A 13,911-nucleotide genomic window follows, 5' to 3' on the forward strand; every position below is an offset into this window, starting at 1 on the left:
TTCCCTCATTTTACATTTTTGGTTCAACGGTTTGCACGCTTCCTCAGAATCATCCTTAACCTAATTCCTTAATATCGCTAAATTAATCTTCGCTAGAACTATTTTAAGCCGTGCTTAGCCTTATCGAGGTGATTTTTAATTATTATTAACTACTAAAAATACCAGAAGTGATAAGAGTTTTTTTTAAAGTGTATGTATGCAATTTAATATTTTATGCCACTGGCCGTTGCTACCTAACATCGTGAAATAAACTACATAATTAGGTAAGAATACGTATGTATTTAATGTATTTATCTACTCATATTACATACATACATCATTTCACTGTTTGATATGCACACACAGTAAAATTTATTATTCTTTAGCTAATTAGAAGCGCGTTGATTTATGTATATTCGATGTGTCCACTTGTATGTATGGTAAAGTTACAGTTTCTGCCGGGTTACACATCTCGCCAGTTCTTATGAGAATCCAGAGAATCCCATGTTAAAGTAGGGGTGGCGAAAACTGTTACTCGGCGCCGAAAACATGATTTTTCCAAATGTATGTATGTACATTTTGCATGTATGATACATACATACATATGTACATAATCTATATTGACAATGCAACACACGATGATAAAATAAATCTTCTATGTATGCATATTATAATGTCATCACAATGTCATGCATAAGATTGTATGTGTACATACATAGATTATGTATCTATCACAAAATTATGTAATACATACTATGTATTGTGAATTATTTACATTTCATTACACATTGTTCTACACTGGTGAATAAAATCATGATAAAAATTCAATTTTAGCGTTAAAAGTATGTACACGTCTGCATGAATTCGTGATTTTTCTATTAAAATGCAAGGTATGATCGGTATGATATACATATATTATAATATTTCAAAGTTTCAGCCGCTAACTGCAAGCTAAATGGACGCATAAAGCAATGCATCAAGTTAAAGACATAGCGCAGTACAGAGACTCCCTGACCAACTTCACCATCACTGTTGGTGAAATTGTGAACCCTGCTCTGTTTTGGGGGTATAAGTCATGCAGAGATAACCAAGATTTGATTGCGCTTGAAACGAAACTGAGCAACGCTTTTCGTGATGCTGAACCTGCTCCATTCCCAACGCTTGGATGTGTAAGGAATTTGGTACATTTTTCACATTTCTGTGCGATATAATTTTTGCTTCTGCCCAGCTTGTCGCTGTGGAGCATCCTAAGAGGAAAGAATGGGTCCGTGCCAGAATTTGTGAGATTGGCCATTTTGAGCATGATTTTCTGACGGCCAAAGTGTTCCTCGTGGACTATGGGAACTACCTGTCAGATGTGCGGGTGATGCACTCTTTGCCGGCCTGGGCACTGAAAATGTGGCCTCAAGCCTATCTCTTCCAACTGCGGGGAATCATCCCAGCAGAACTCCAATTTGATGAGAATATGAACAAGCAAGTTTTGAGGTCGGAAGTGATACTGTTTGAGTATAGACTGTATTTAACTTGCAATTATAGGAAGAGCAACAACTGGGTACTTGCCGCGGAGGATAAGGTGCGAGGTTTGCTGAGAAAGGGTCCTTGCAAATTTTCTTGGAATCAGGGACAGCAGATGCACGCCATCGGAGACGTGTTTCTGTACATTGAAAATAATGTGAGGACCGAGTCCCTTTCAAAATACCTCACACAATGTCAGTATGCAGTCTTTGACAGCGAGCAGTTCCACAAAGGTAATTTGTCAGATTTTATGCACAGGCTATGTAATATTTTTTTTCATAGAACTTGTGGTGGAAGCAGTTGTTGCGATTGCTAACTTGAGGGAAGGATTTCTAGGACCTGACATCATTCCAGTCTTTCCTGTAAGATGTTACACCTACTTATTGCTACTAAATAATGATTGATATCCTAATATATATATATATTATATCAGTTTACATTAATTATTACTGGGTTAAATTAATTTTTTCAAAGATTTGTGAGAAAGGTCATGATCAAAAGAGATTGTTTTTGAAAACACCATCATGGCCTGGGAATCCAAGGTTTTTGGCAGAAAAAAACTTATTTCTTTAAATGATTTGTTAAATCTACCAAGAGTAGTCGTTTTGGGAGGGGGGGGGGAATATAAAGAGAATGATTAATTGTTGTCTAACCGCTCAAAGCTCCGTGGTGAAAGCGGGGAGAGTAGAATCTGATAATTTAGTAGATTTAGCCATCTATATTCCTACTGAATTTTGATACAACGCAGCTTTGAATTGAAACATTGATTCTGTAGCACTTGCCATTTTCTTTTGAAATTTACAAGCTTCTGATCTTCAGGAGCAGAACTTCATTTTAAAATTATGAAGAGTTGTTTTTTTGTATAATGCTGGTATTTTTTTTAGTTCAACAAAAATAGTACAAGATTGCTAGTTTGGTATTTTAACTGTTGAAACTTGTCAGATTCTGTATTTAGATATGTAAATGTTGATCGTACTACCATATTCTTGATTTTATTCCTGCACTGGTTCAATTTGTTAGCAGTGATGGTTAAGTTAAAAATAGATATTCTTACATAATGACATTCAATAATGACAAGTCAAAATCACCGCTTCCTAAATTATTTAAACAATTAAGTTCAAGTTATTTCCTGATAGTAAAATTTAAGACACTTTAAAGCTGAAAGGTAGGCAACCTGCACAGAACTGTAACATGTCAAGTTGCCTAGTAACTCAAAATTCAGTCAACTCTCCTTAGCAGAGCAATATCAGGTAATAGCGCTGGTATTTTCCTTGCCAGTTGTTTGCCGCTTGCTGCCACTTGTAATTAGGTGCACAAGTCGCTGCCACAGCATCTATTAATTATAGCAGTAGTTGTTATCTAATAGCTACATGAAGGAAATGACTTTAAACAGGAGCTCATTTTTGCAGGCATCACCCCAGGTCAATGAAAGCATCGCCAATTTACACATAAATGGAGAAAAGAGTTTGGTCAGCAATGGAGCTGTGCAGCACTCTGAAATGCCAAGTTCTCCTAGAGCAACCAACCCGGGCCATCCAGTACCAGTAAATAGCCCTGGAGAACAGCAGCGATTAAGGGCTGCTCTCCAGGCGTATTCCAACAACCAAAAGGAATCTCAGAATGTTGAGAGCGGTGGATCTGATATCTGGAGTACTTCAAAGGCGAGGAAGAAGAGGGAGGCGGAAAAGGAAGCTGAAAGACTTAACATGAACATTGATGAATCGCAACTCTCCAAGCAGTTATCTAACATGAAATTTGGTGACGACAGTGAATCGGCTGAAAAGTATACGCATAATCAAATAATATGCTTAAATTTGTTTAACTATATATGTGGTTCCAGGAGGTTGAGCAATCTTCTTGTCAACATGAAGAGTCCGCATTTGCCTGTATTGGTGTTGAATTTCCAGCAAGAGAAGCCACTGACCCTGCTCTCCTCTGCTCCTTTTCTAACCGACATTATTAGGGTTCGTCATCCCCCCCCCCCCCCTTAACCTCTTGATGTATCACACTTGCTTTGTTTTCCAGGTGTTGGAGAAGGCTGGTTTTGTGACTCCAACAAACATACAGAAGTATATGTGGCCGTCAATCTGCAGGGGAAGAAGCGTGATTGCTGTTGGGGCACTTGATACTGGCAAGACCATGGGCTTCTTAGCCCCACTGGCCAGCATACTTCTGGATCAATGCAGAGGCAAGGTAGTGTGTCCAATCCTTTAATTTTCAGTTTTAGGAGGCTGTGAAGTTAGGATGAATTTTACTGGGTGTTGGAAACTAAAATAATTGACATAGAAAGGTTTTTTAGTGATGAAAAATTTAGGTACTCGTTAAAATTAAAGTATAATCTTAAGTTATTATTAACCACTTCAACCAAAATACAAAGCTGCTGTCTAAAACTTAACTGCCTGTTGATTAATGTAGCAGTGTTAGCTTTTGGCCAAATTTGATTCATACATTTGAGTTAGTTTCTAAACACGGTTTATACCAGATATTGAATCTGATATTAATCTCCCAAGTCTTAGGCGATTTTTCTATGCAAGATGATAGAAGTTGCTGCCAGAAAAAACGATTAGTGTGATTTTTTATGTGACGCTCATGATAATTTAAACCTTGAATGTAATTATTCGTCAAACTTGGTATTTTTTAGGAACAAGCTCCCTTTGGGCCTACTGCTTTGGTTCTTTGCTCGTCCAGCATGAAGGCTGAAGGTCTTGAGGCCAACCTGAAGCATCTTGTGGCGACAAACAAGTTTGCAAATCCAATTGCAAACCGGCCTAAACCTGAGTCAAGAGTGAAGATCATCTTGAGAAATGGCGAACAGGATCCAAGTAGAGCTGCTGTAATATTTTGCTGGCTAACATTTTCCAAATTTTAACCATCATCATCTTCGATGTTCTAGCTTGAATTGTTCAATGGTTGTCACGTCCTGGTGACTACACCTGGTGTGTTTAAAAGCCTGAATGAGTACTACCAAGGAATGTCAATTCAATTGACAAAACTGAGCATTGTTGTCTTAGATGATGCAGATATATTGATCGAGAAATGCAAAGAAGAGGTGATAAATCGTAATTTCAGTTGAGTCTTAAATTATGTGAGCTCTTGTCACAGGTGGAAGAGATCCTCAACATGTGTCAGGAGGAGATGAGCAATCGAGAGAATCAAGTGGACATCCAGCTGGTGCTTACGGCGCGCAAGTGGCACCCAATGCTAGAAAAATGGGCCGTCAACACATGTCTGAACAAGCCAGTGACTGTAGTGTCTGCTGGCTTTGAACTGCTCATGTTTGGTCAAGTCCAGCCCATGATCACAGTAGTGTCTGGCGACAGCAGAATGCACCAGGCAGTCAACTTTGTCAGGGAGAGACATGGAAAGGCCAACATCCTAATCTGCTGCGGGGAAAATGAGACTGCTTTGGAACTGGGCTCCGCGCTGCAGGCTGCATGCGCCAATTTGATTGTGGCTGTAAATGGTGAAGAGAAGGGAAAAACTTCAGGTATGGTTAGAAGTTCCTTTGCTGCAGCCCAAAATTTTAGTTGTAATTCCATTTTCCTCCAAGTCAATTTAAAAATTAAATGCTTAGTAAAATCTGACTGGAAAAATCCTGTCCAAAATCTACTTAAATAAAATTAGTGCAAGATTTCCGGGATTAAAAAAGGTTTGTATTAATTTTGTATAGTCATGCTATAGTTAATTTTAATCCAATTGCTTACAATTAGTAAACTTATAATTTCTCTTAAATAAAATATTAACCATAGTAAATTAATATTACACAAACTACTGCAGGATGTCACTTAGTTCAGTGAATTTTTTGCGCTGTGACAAACGCATAATGTACATCAGATAAAAGGCTGTTTGCTTCATTATTTATTCTTTGCAGCCCTGAAGAAGAAATGGGCCGAGCTGTCAGCTGGCGGTAAAGGCCCAGTTCTAGTTGCCAGCGATGACGTTCTGCCCTCGCTGGCCATTTCAGATGCTGATATCTTACTCCATTACTCCGTCCCTCAATCCAAGTATGCCTACTTCCTGCGCATGTCCTCCTTGTTCGACTCAATTGCACTCAAACAGAAGGTAAAAAATCGGAAATTTGTGTCGGTTGTAATTATATTTTTGAAAAGCAGAAAGGACCCAAGATTCACATCTTTGTGGACGTGGATTGTGATGAGAAGTGTATTTTGACTCTCGTCGATTTCCAGAAAAGAGCGGGGGGCCCTATTCCCGAGCAAGTGAGCATGAAAGCAGAGGTACGTGGTTATTTGAAGTTACACAAATTGAGGGATTCAATCTTCGTAGATAATCTATGATTAATTGCAATTTACTATCGCAGATTATCAGAAAGAGAAAGGAACAGGAGAAAAGCCTGAGTCCATTGTGCCCCAAGGTGTGTGCTTTCGGCGTTTGTGCCGAAATGAACTTGTGTGCTGACAGACACGTTCTGGATCAGACTGACATTCCAGCTGCTGATTTTCCAAAGTATTAAAATAGAGATAAACCAATCCAATGTTCGAATTTCCTAAACATTTTTCTCTTCAGATCTGGCGAGGTGAAAGTGCAAGTGTCACATGTGCATGACGCTTCACACTTCTCAGTCAGAGTGCAGGAGCACAAAGATGATGAGGGCAACGTGACTGAAGCCAGCAGTGAGCAGCATTTGGCCCTGGCTATGGACCTTGATGAACACTTCAGTCAAGAGAAAAGCAGGTTAGTAGGGGATAATAGAGATTGAGATACCATCACAATTTTTTGCACAACATTTCTCTAGTCTGGCGCATTGGTGTAATAGATTCCTGAAAAACTATAACTAAGATTTTTCTCATTGTTAACAAACAGCCACTCTTGAATGGATAATAGAAAGATGCTCAATCTACATGGTTCTGCGTGTGGTTTAATGTATTAAAATCTTTCAGTGGCCCAATAATTTACAAAGAATCCTATAAATTACATCTTGAATTTTTGAAAATCTCACTCAATTAAATATTTAGCTATTATAAAAAGCTAAAAAAAATATTTGTGTAGGAGTAACAAATTAAATATTGCAATCGATGTTGTTTTTGATTTATTTCTCTGGTTGTGTAGCTGTTCTCATTAGTTATGATGGTTTTGCTCTAAGAAATGTTGGAGACTGCATTTAAATCCGTTTAATGCTGACTGAAACTTGAAAATGTCTTAAATGTATAGCATTATCCTGTTAGTTCAATATGTTTTATGTCTAGCAAGTAAGTTTTTCTCTGCATGCTTTGCAGCACTGAGGCGCAAGAGGTCGCACCGACAGAGACGCAAGAGGTCATACCGACAGAGGAGAAGCACGAGCTGTCCACTGATTGTGAGGGCCAGCTGCAACTACATGAACTGTCTGGTGACCTGTTCACGTGTCCGTACTCTCTGGTGCACTGCGTGGCTGAGGATTTTTACATGGGTGGAGGAATTGCTGTGCAGTTCAAGGAGAAGTTTGGTGGACGCGAACAGCTCTATCAGCAGCGCAAGAAAGTCGGCCAGGTGGCTCACCTTAACTGCCATGACCGCTTCATCTTCTGCTTGGTGACCAAGAAAACTTCCAGGTTCTGCACACCACAGCTGGAGGACATCCGGAGTTGTCTGTATGAACTGCGGCGGTTGTGCGAGGGTTTGCGCATCAACCAGCTTGCCATGCCAAGAATCTGCTGTGGGAAGGATCGTTTTAACTGGGACGTCATCAGAAGAGAAATTGTGTCTGTGTTTGGTGAAATGGACATGGTCATCAAGGTGTTCAACGTCTCCCTTGAAGAGGGCATGAATCGTACCATGCATAGCCGTCAAGTCATGTATAGACGTAATGACAATGAGGGTCGCAGCAATGCAAACTGGAGCAGGCCCAGAAGCAAGCCCGCTTTGGGACACAGGCTCGATCAGTCTGAGGCGTCTGTCAAGGGCGGCGTTAGAGATTTTGAATCTAAGAAACCGAGGCTGTTTCCTGACTCGAAAGACCTTCAGGACAGACAGACTGAAGATCCACCCAAGGCGACAGTGAAAAAGCATCCCCGAATCAAGCCACCCTCAGAACACGAACCTGACAAAGTTGAGGATGAAAACCAAATTTACCCTGAAACTCAGCTTCAGCAAGATACAACTGACAGTTGGCCCAAGTCCAACTGTAGCAGCCCCACATTGGCCAGAAGCAAACTCTTCGACAACGCCATACAGACGGCGATACAGCAGCCGCCTAAGAACTACACCAGGAAGAAATTTACTTTGATAAACTGATATTCCAATGTCAAATAAAATATATTATGCTAATCGTGGTAACCCTAAACTTTTTTTAAATATAGAGAAATAGAAATATCGTATTTGAGGTTGTAACTTGAAGCGATTATCGTGTGAAATTTATAATAAAGCAATCGTATACTTAGCCCAACACAAATAGTTTGAATTTTATTTGAATAAAAAATATGCATTTTATATTTGTAGAATTTCATTAAAGAACGTCCAGTTCGGAGTTACATGCGCCATTGAGACGAAACCAGGGATTTTCCAGCGGGTCAGAATCGTGAGAATTGTCTTCAAGAACAATGAAGGAGAGCCTGTAACAGTGAAGATCAAATCACTGGATGAGGGGTGGACTGCATTGAAGGAGGTATTTTTGCGGCTAAGTCCTCTCAACATGAAAAATGCATTAAGATGTAAAGTGGGATGATTTCATAAAAATATTGGAATTAGAAATATGGTCCCCATTAGGAAGTATTGAGTTCATCAATGGGAATTGATTGCAAAAAGCTGTCCTGATGGGTACAATTCTAGTAACGCTATTTCATAAAGAAAGGCCAAACTATATTAATTATTTTCAATCTTAAAAACTGGTTAATTTACATTGCATTGCAGAGCAGCAAATTGTTACACCTGCCTAAACACTTCCGGCAAATACCTCCATACACAGTGGACGTGTTTTTGTGCGGTGTGATGCCACGAGACGAGGAAACTGAGTGGTCCAAAACTGCTGACAAATTTGTCAAGAACTGGACTGAAATGATGTCTCGAAGGATGGGCAACAAACAGTTCTTCATTTCTGGAAAGGTTTGTTCTTAACTTTAGCTTAACTTTTTGCAATAATTAACATGCAATTTAAGATCGCTTTGAGTCTTGGAGAAACTCTCTGGCTTGATCCCATGGAGTGCGTGCAGGCTTCCGCGTCCAAAGACACCCATGTGAAAGTGTTTTCCTTCGCTGAGAGATTGATTCAAGTCAAGGTAGCGGTTGCCAACAAAAAGCACTTGCAAAAACTGAAACAGCTCTGCGATGAGGCAAAAATTGCTCTGCCTGAGCTAAAGAAGACAGGTTACTATGCCAGAGTTGCTCTTCTGCCAGTATTTTGTATTTAAATTTTCAGGCATTCTGGCTTCAAGTGTACCCATGAAGGAAAAAGTGGACAATCCTGCAGATTTTGCTTTTCTGCCCATGAATGAGGTGGTGCCTGTGAATGTTTCCTTCATCGACTCTCCCAGCAAATTCTTTGTGCAGCCCGCATGCTTCAGCGATTTGTTAGAAACCTGTAACCAGTTTTCACAAACTTTAATTTGTGTTGACTTTTTCCAGACTGGAAAACCTGTCAAATGATTTGTGCAACCACCAGAACGCACTGAAGAAAGCTGCTTGGAAAGATGCTCCAAAAGAGGAAGGTGCATTTGTGCTTGCCAAAAACCCTAGGAACCAAACGTAACTGATAAAATTTGTTTTCAAACTGTCACAAAAGTTGATTAAATTATTTGCAGCTGGAGTCGAGCTCAAATCAAGAAGCATTCAAATGAGGATGTTCTGTTATATTTCGTAGATGAAGGTCTTGAAGAAAGAGTCCAGTGCAACCACGTGCTACCACTGCCTGACCATCTACTGAAGAAACTCCCTTGCCAAGTAACTTTACTTATTCCCTTTTGGTGTGTGACACTACTTACATTTATGTTCCAGGCCATTGATTGCAGCTTGTACGGAGTTGAGCCTGCAATGGGCAAAATCTGGACCAGGGAAAATGTCCTTACCATGCTTGACTTGCTTCTGTGCGACGACAGCCAAAATATGACTGCCAAAGTAAGATAACTTTGATAAAATAGCGAAGCTTTCTACTAATTTTTTATGTAGGTCGTTAAGAAGAAGAAGAGTGATGTGACTGGTGGCTGGCATTACTTAATCAGACTGTTCAATGAGGAGAAGAATTTTGATGTCGCCAGAGCCTTGGTTGAGAAAGATGAGGCAATCTTCACATCAACTGAAAAAGAAGAGTGCTGGTGGTTAAATGATAACAATTCTGGTAACTCCTCTGACGCTTTGATTGAGTTTGACGAAAGCGAGACGGAGCTATTCCCTGGTATTTGTTTAGTAAAAAATATTGTTTTATATATTTTTTTTATCTGACTATTTAGTTGAGGAGGAAGAAGGTGCTGAAAATTCAGTTCCGAAGGAAGTGAAGCAAGAGGAGGTGGTGTTGAATGAAGAGGACTTTGATGTAACCATTGATGACATTTCCAACCTCTTTGGCGAGTATACTGAATTCAAGGTAATTTATTATAATTTTATTTTGTTGTAAGGTTTATTTCAATTTTTCTCTCTGCGCTCTATCTCACTCTCAGACTCAGCTAGACCGTCTGAAAAGTCTGAAGAAGCAGGAGCCAAAAGTTGAGCTGTGCAAGGAAGAAATCGCAAGGAGCCCAAATAAGAAAGTTGAGAAATTGGCTCAAATTGCAGCTAAACCAGCTGCAGAAAAACAGCCCAAATCGTGTCTCATCTCTACTTGCTACGAAACTCATTTTCTCTGGAGCCAGACTGAAGAGTTCATCAGAATTAAAATCCAGCTCTTTGGTGTTGATGACTACTACCTGCAAATCTCTCCCTCTCAAGTCGACTTTGCGTAGGACTTTTTTCCTGACTCTGTGAATTATATTAATCTTTTTTAAATATCAGGTGTTATAGCCAAGGCAAAGCTTACTGCTTCCACCTGCACCTCTTTGGATATGTGATTCCAAACAAGTGCTCGCACTTTGCTCGTGGCCTCTATGTTGAACTGAAGCTGCAAAAAAGCCTTGGTAACTGATCTCATATTATATAACTACTCCAAACTAATTATTTAAAGACTTCGAAATAAGGATTAGCTAAATTTTTAAATTATCTACGATTCTTTTTATCTGAATTTTACTTTATTAAAATAGTATTTAATATTTAACACGAAACAAAATTTATCTGCAGATATGATGTGGCCAAGGTTGGACTGCATGGAAAGAGGAACCATTGGCGCTTCCCACACCATTGAGACAATTACAGTTGACAGCGACAATGACGAAGAGCCCAATTTCAGTATGATTCAGCGGGGTTAGATGATATAAAATAACTTAACTAATTACCTGCAGATTTGGACACCAAGATGACTGGTCAAGAACGAGTGCTCACTGACATCATCATGCCTGATGACAGTCTGCCCAATGACTTTGACGAGATCGCTGATAGTGAGGGAGGTGCCAAGCTGAAATATGTTGACCGCTATGATCCATTGCTGGATTGAGCTAAGCATCATTGCTGTTTCTTTTAATTTTTAACTATAACACCTAACATAAATTTTAATTGTAACACTTTGGGCAACTTAATTTGTAAGTTCTTCACAGCTGAATTAAACAGGGATAACTCATACTTAATTCTGGTATTATTATTTACATTTTTAAAATTATATGTTTGAGGCAGTAACTAAACATGCTTACCATTCAACTTAAAATAATTAGCAAATTGTTTTTCCAGAGAGCTGTTGTGGGAGTAATTTTAGATTCAAATTTTGGTTTATTACGGATCAGCAGGGCAACTAATTTTAGATCTATTGGTGAATCACTATAAAGATCCACCATAGTTGGTAAATTTAATTTTTAAAAGATATGCGGTAAAAATATTGCATCTTAAGATGCAATTACGCAGTACAAACTTAATTGGGTTCAAAACATGAAGCAACAAAAGTCATGCTACATCACATGCATAATATAATGCACTGTAAAAATTACTTTGAAAGTGGAGAATTTTTATGCGTCTCTCTAATCGTTCCTTACATATAAAATATTACTAAATATGTGTATATTAATCTCGTTGCTCTCAACATCATTGAAATCATATTTTGAATGAGTTTTAAACTTGCTAAAAAGGAAGGAAAAATATGTTCTGACAGAAAAATGCTACCAAGTCGCCAATAATGTTTTAGGTGATTTAAACGCCCATTAAACCAACGTACCTGCGCCTTGTAAACTAATGCTCAGGTTCAGAGATTTTCCTACGTATTGTTTGTTTTAATACGTTTTATTTCCGGGAACTGCGAGAGCTTAAATATTGAAAATCATGAGCATTAATACATATTAACGGCGAGTGGCGATCGTCGGACCAAAATAAATAAGAGCGCCCGATTTGCTGTGAAAAAGATATTTCTGTTCAACCCTGTAAGGACAAAAACTTAATTAAAAAACAATTCACAAACTATGCGCAGAGGCTTTGCAACGCTAAATTTAATGATCCTCTTATAACCCTAATACTAAATGTGCTGACACACCTAGCCTGTGTTTGCTCTAGCAGGCGGTTGTAATTTTACTGAAACAGGCTGTTGCTCAATAGAGTTAGTATATGTATAACCAGACGAAACGATGTCACATTTATTTAAATTTTTCAATCTAAGTAAAACCGAAATCTTGTCTGGGAGATAATAGATTACATGCATAAGTGGTGCTAACAATTAGTGGAGTGCATCATCGACTTCACAGTATTTTTTCTGTGAACATTGTTCCAAACAAAAATTTCCGTTCTCTCTAAGGGTTAGTCAGGATTAAAGCTGGATAATGCCGACTTGGAAGCGTGTCTGTCGCGCAACAATTAATACATCCATTCAATTAATAAATTGACCTTCTAAAAAACTGCTGGGTGCAACCCAAAATGCACAAATTGGAAATTATCGTTAAATATCAAATACTTTTTGCTTATCAATTTTAAAGCTGCATTGCAGGAAACACGACTCGTCATATCAATAAGATTATTTACTCTAAGTAATATATGCGAATACTTGGCATTATTTTAAACTACTTTATAGGAAATTAAAACCAATTCTCTTGTAGAGTTATCAAAAACCCGCATTTTTTCGGTAAACCCCACTCCATAGCAAAAATATTATTGCATGTTTTCCGCGCAATTCTGCGCATTTTTCCAAAACACGTTTATGTATAGAAGATCAATTAATACAATATTAAACTCTTTTATCATACGAAATATAAATTATTTTCACTAAATAATGACTTATAAATTAATCAATCGAATTTTTCTTATCTCTCTTTCTCAGATTTGGTGCAAAACACTACTTTTGGGGGTCAAATTCGGAAAAATACGGAGGTTGGTGATTTGTTTCGCAAAAGAAAACTGGTGCAATTGTACGCATTGCAAAATTGACATATAGATTCAGTAATTTATTGTGGATCAGCAGAGCAACTATGCTCCATTTTCCTCAAATTCTTCCCATTATATATCTAGATATAAATCACGGCAGCGCATTAATGTCAAAGCTGCGTGCTGTACTTCTGCCTGAGCTCATTCACGTAATCAGAGATGCGGAGTTCAAGGTGCTTGTTGTTCATGTGCCTCTCGAGGTTGTGCGAGCGCAGGGTGGTGTACGTGCAGAATTGGCATCGTTTGCGTTTTTCCCAGTTGCTCTGGTGTTCTCGTTCCAAATGCGCATCCTTCTCGGCGTCCGAGCCGAAGTAGCCGCGGCAGTTCTTGAAGGGACATTTGAAGCTCAGTTTCTCAGGGTGGATGTTACGGATGTGCTGGCCCAGGTTCTTCACCACCTTGTCGCAGTAGGGGCAGCCGACGTGCACCACGTGCTCGGTCAACCCGTGCTGCCGCTTCTCCTCGGGCGTGCGAAAGTAGGTGGGACAGTGGAAGTGGTCGCACCGGATCTGCACGTCTGCGTGCTTCAGTCGCGTGTGCTGCCGCAAACCCGACTTGGTCGTGAAGAACGCATCGCAGTAAATGCAGGTCAGCCTCTCCTGCAGCGATTCACTGGCCATTAACTGCGTGTGAGGACGCTGAGCTGATTGATAACCAGAGTTAATTAATTCAAATATCATTACCTGGATTCTCCTGTGGAAAAACGTCAAATCTGGGGACGGCAGATAAAATATTCCTCCTGTTCACTCCAAAAGAATTTTAAATAATGAACTCAAAAGAGTCTGACAATGAGTGTAGAATATTGGTTTTGTGTGTACATAAATCGATAAGGGCGTTTCGTCAGAGAATTGAACATGTAAATGCTACAATTTATTTATTTTTAGTTAGTACTCGCTGGTAATTTCCAGACAAATTAAATCTCAGATAAAAATAGTCACAATTTTGAAGTATATATTTGCATATTTATAGCTACGACTTAAGCCCCAGGACTCTTCAAATATTTTA

At 39.1% G+C, this 13,911-nt stretch overlaps 2 protein-coding genes across 3 annotated transcripts; one reads left to right on the top strand and one right to left on the bottom strand.

Annotated features, from left to right (window-relative positions):
* LOC135936238 (putative ATP-dependent RNA helicase TDRD12) lies at positions 1-11,135 on the top strand. Of its 2 annotated transcripts, none has more exons than XM_065478992.1 (28): positions 1-263; positions 911-1,148; positions 1,208-1,464; positions 1,516-1,727; positions 1,777-1,856; positions 2,904-3,277; positions 3,335-3,458; positions 3,520-3,687; positions 4,136-4,327; positions 4,388-4,543; positions 4,597-4,981; positions 5,366-5,556; positions 5,607-5,729; positions 5,813-5,958; positions 6,019-6,186; positions 7,930-8,095; positions 8,341-8,532; positions 8,586-8,793; positions 8,846-8,996; positions 9,052-9,171; positions 9,228-9,366; positions 9,421-9,540; positions 9,592-9,817; positions 9,873-10,006; positions 10,080-10,357; positions 10,411-10,532; positions 10,693-10,800; positions 10,854-11,135. In XM_065478992.1, exons 2-28 carry the CDS (start codon positions 951-953, stop codon positions 11,003-11,005), a joined length of 4,890 nt encoding a protein of 1,629 aa, XP_065335064.1. In that variant the 5' UTR covers positions 1-263; positions 911-950; the 3' UTR covers positions 11,006-11,135. The 2 variants fall into 2 exon arrangements, with proteins under 2 accessions (XP_065335064.1, XP_065335065.1); XM_065478993.1 differs by having other exon boundaries at positions 917-1,148.
* Positions 11,136-12,987: 1,852 nt separating this feature from the next.
* LOC135936797 (histone H4 transcription factor-like) lies at positions 12,988-13,626 on the bottom strand. The gene is made up of 2 exons (XM_065479748.1): positions 13,590-13,626; positions 12,988-13,529 (listed from the first exon to the last, which is right to left on the bottom strand). The coding sequence occupies exon 2, from the start codon at positions 13,524-13,526 to the stop codon at positions 13,017-13,019; it is 510 nt and encodes a 169-aa protein (XP_065335820.1). The 5' UTR covers positions 13,527-13,529; positions 13,590-13,626; the 3' UTR covers positions 12,988-13,016.
* Between the last annotated feature and the right edge of the window lie 285 nt (positions 13,627-13,911).

Source organism: Cloeon dipterum, chromosome 2 (genome assembly GCF_949628265.1).
Source record: "Cloeon dipterum chromosome 2, ieCloDipt1.1, whole genome shotgun sequence".
In the NCBI taxonomy this organism is placed as follows: Eukaryota; Metazoa; Arthropoda; class Insecta; order Ephemeroptera; family Baetidae; genus Cloeon; species Cloeon dipterum.

Excerpts from the sequence above, each read along its gene's own strand:
- LOC135936238 (XM_065478992.1), top strand. The coding sequence starts at position 951 with ATGCATCAAGTTAAAGACATAGCGCAGTACAGAGACTCCCTGACCAAC. Across the intron at positions 9,541-9,591 it reads GCCAAAATATGACTGCCAAA|GTCGTTAAGAAGAAGAAGAG; the intron begins GTAAGATAACTT and ends TTTTTTATGTAG. Across the intron at positions 10,533-10,692 it reads GAAGCTGCAAAAAAGCCTTG|ATATGATGTGGCCAAGGTTG; the intron begins GTAACTGATCTC and ends ATTTATCTGCAG.
- LOC135936797 (XM_065479748.1), bottom strand. The coding sequence starts at position 13,526 with ATGGCCAGTGAATCGCTGCAGGAGAGGCTGACCTGCATTTACTGCGAT.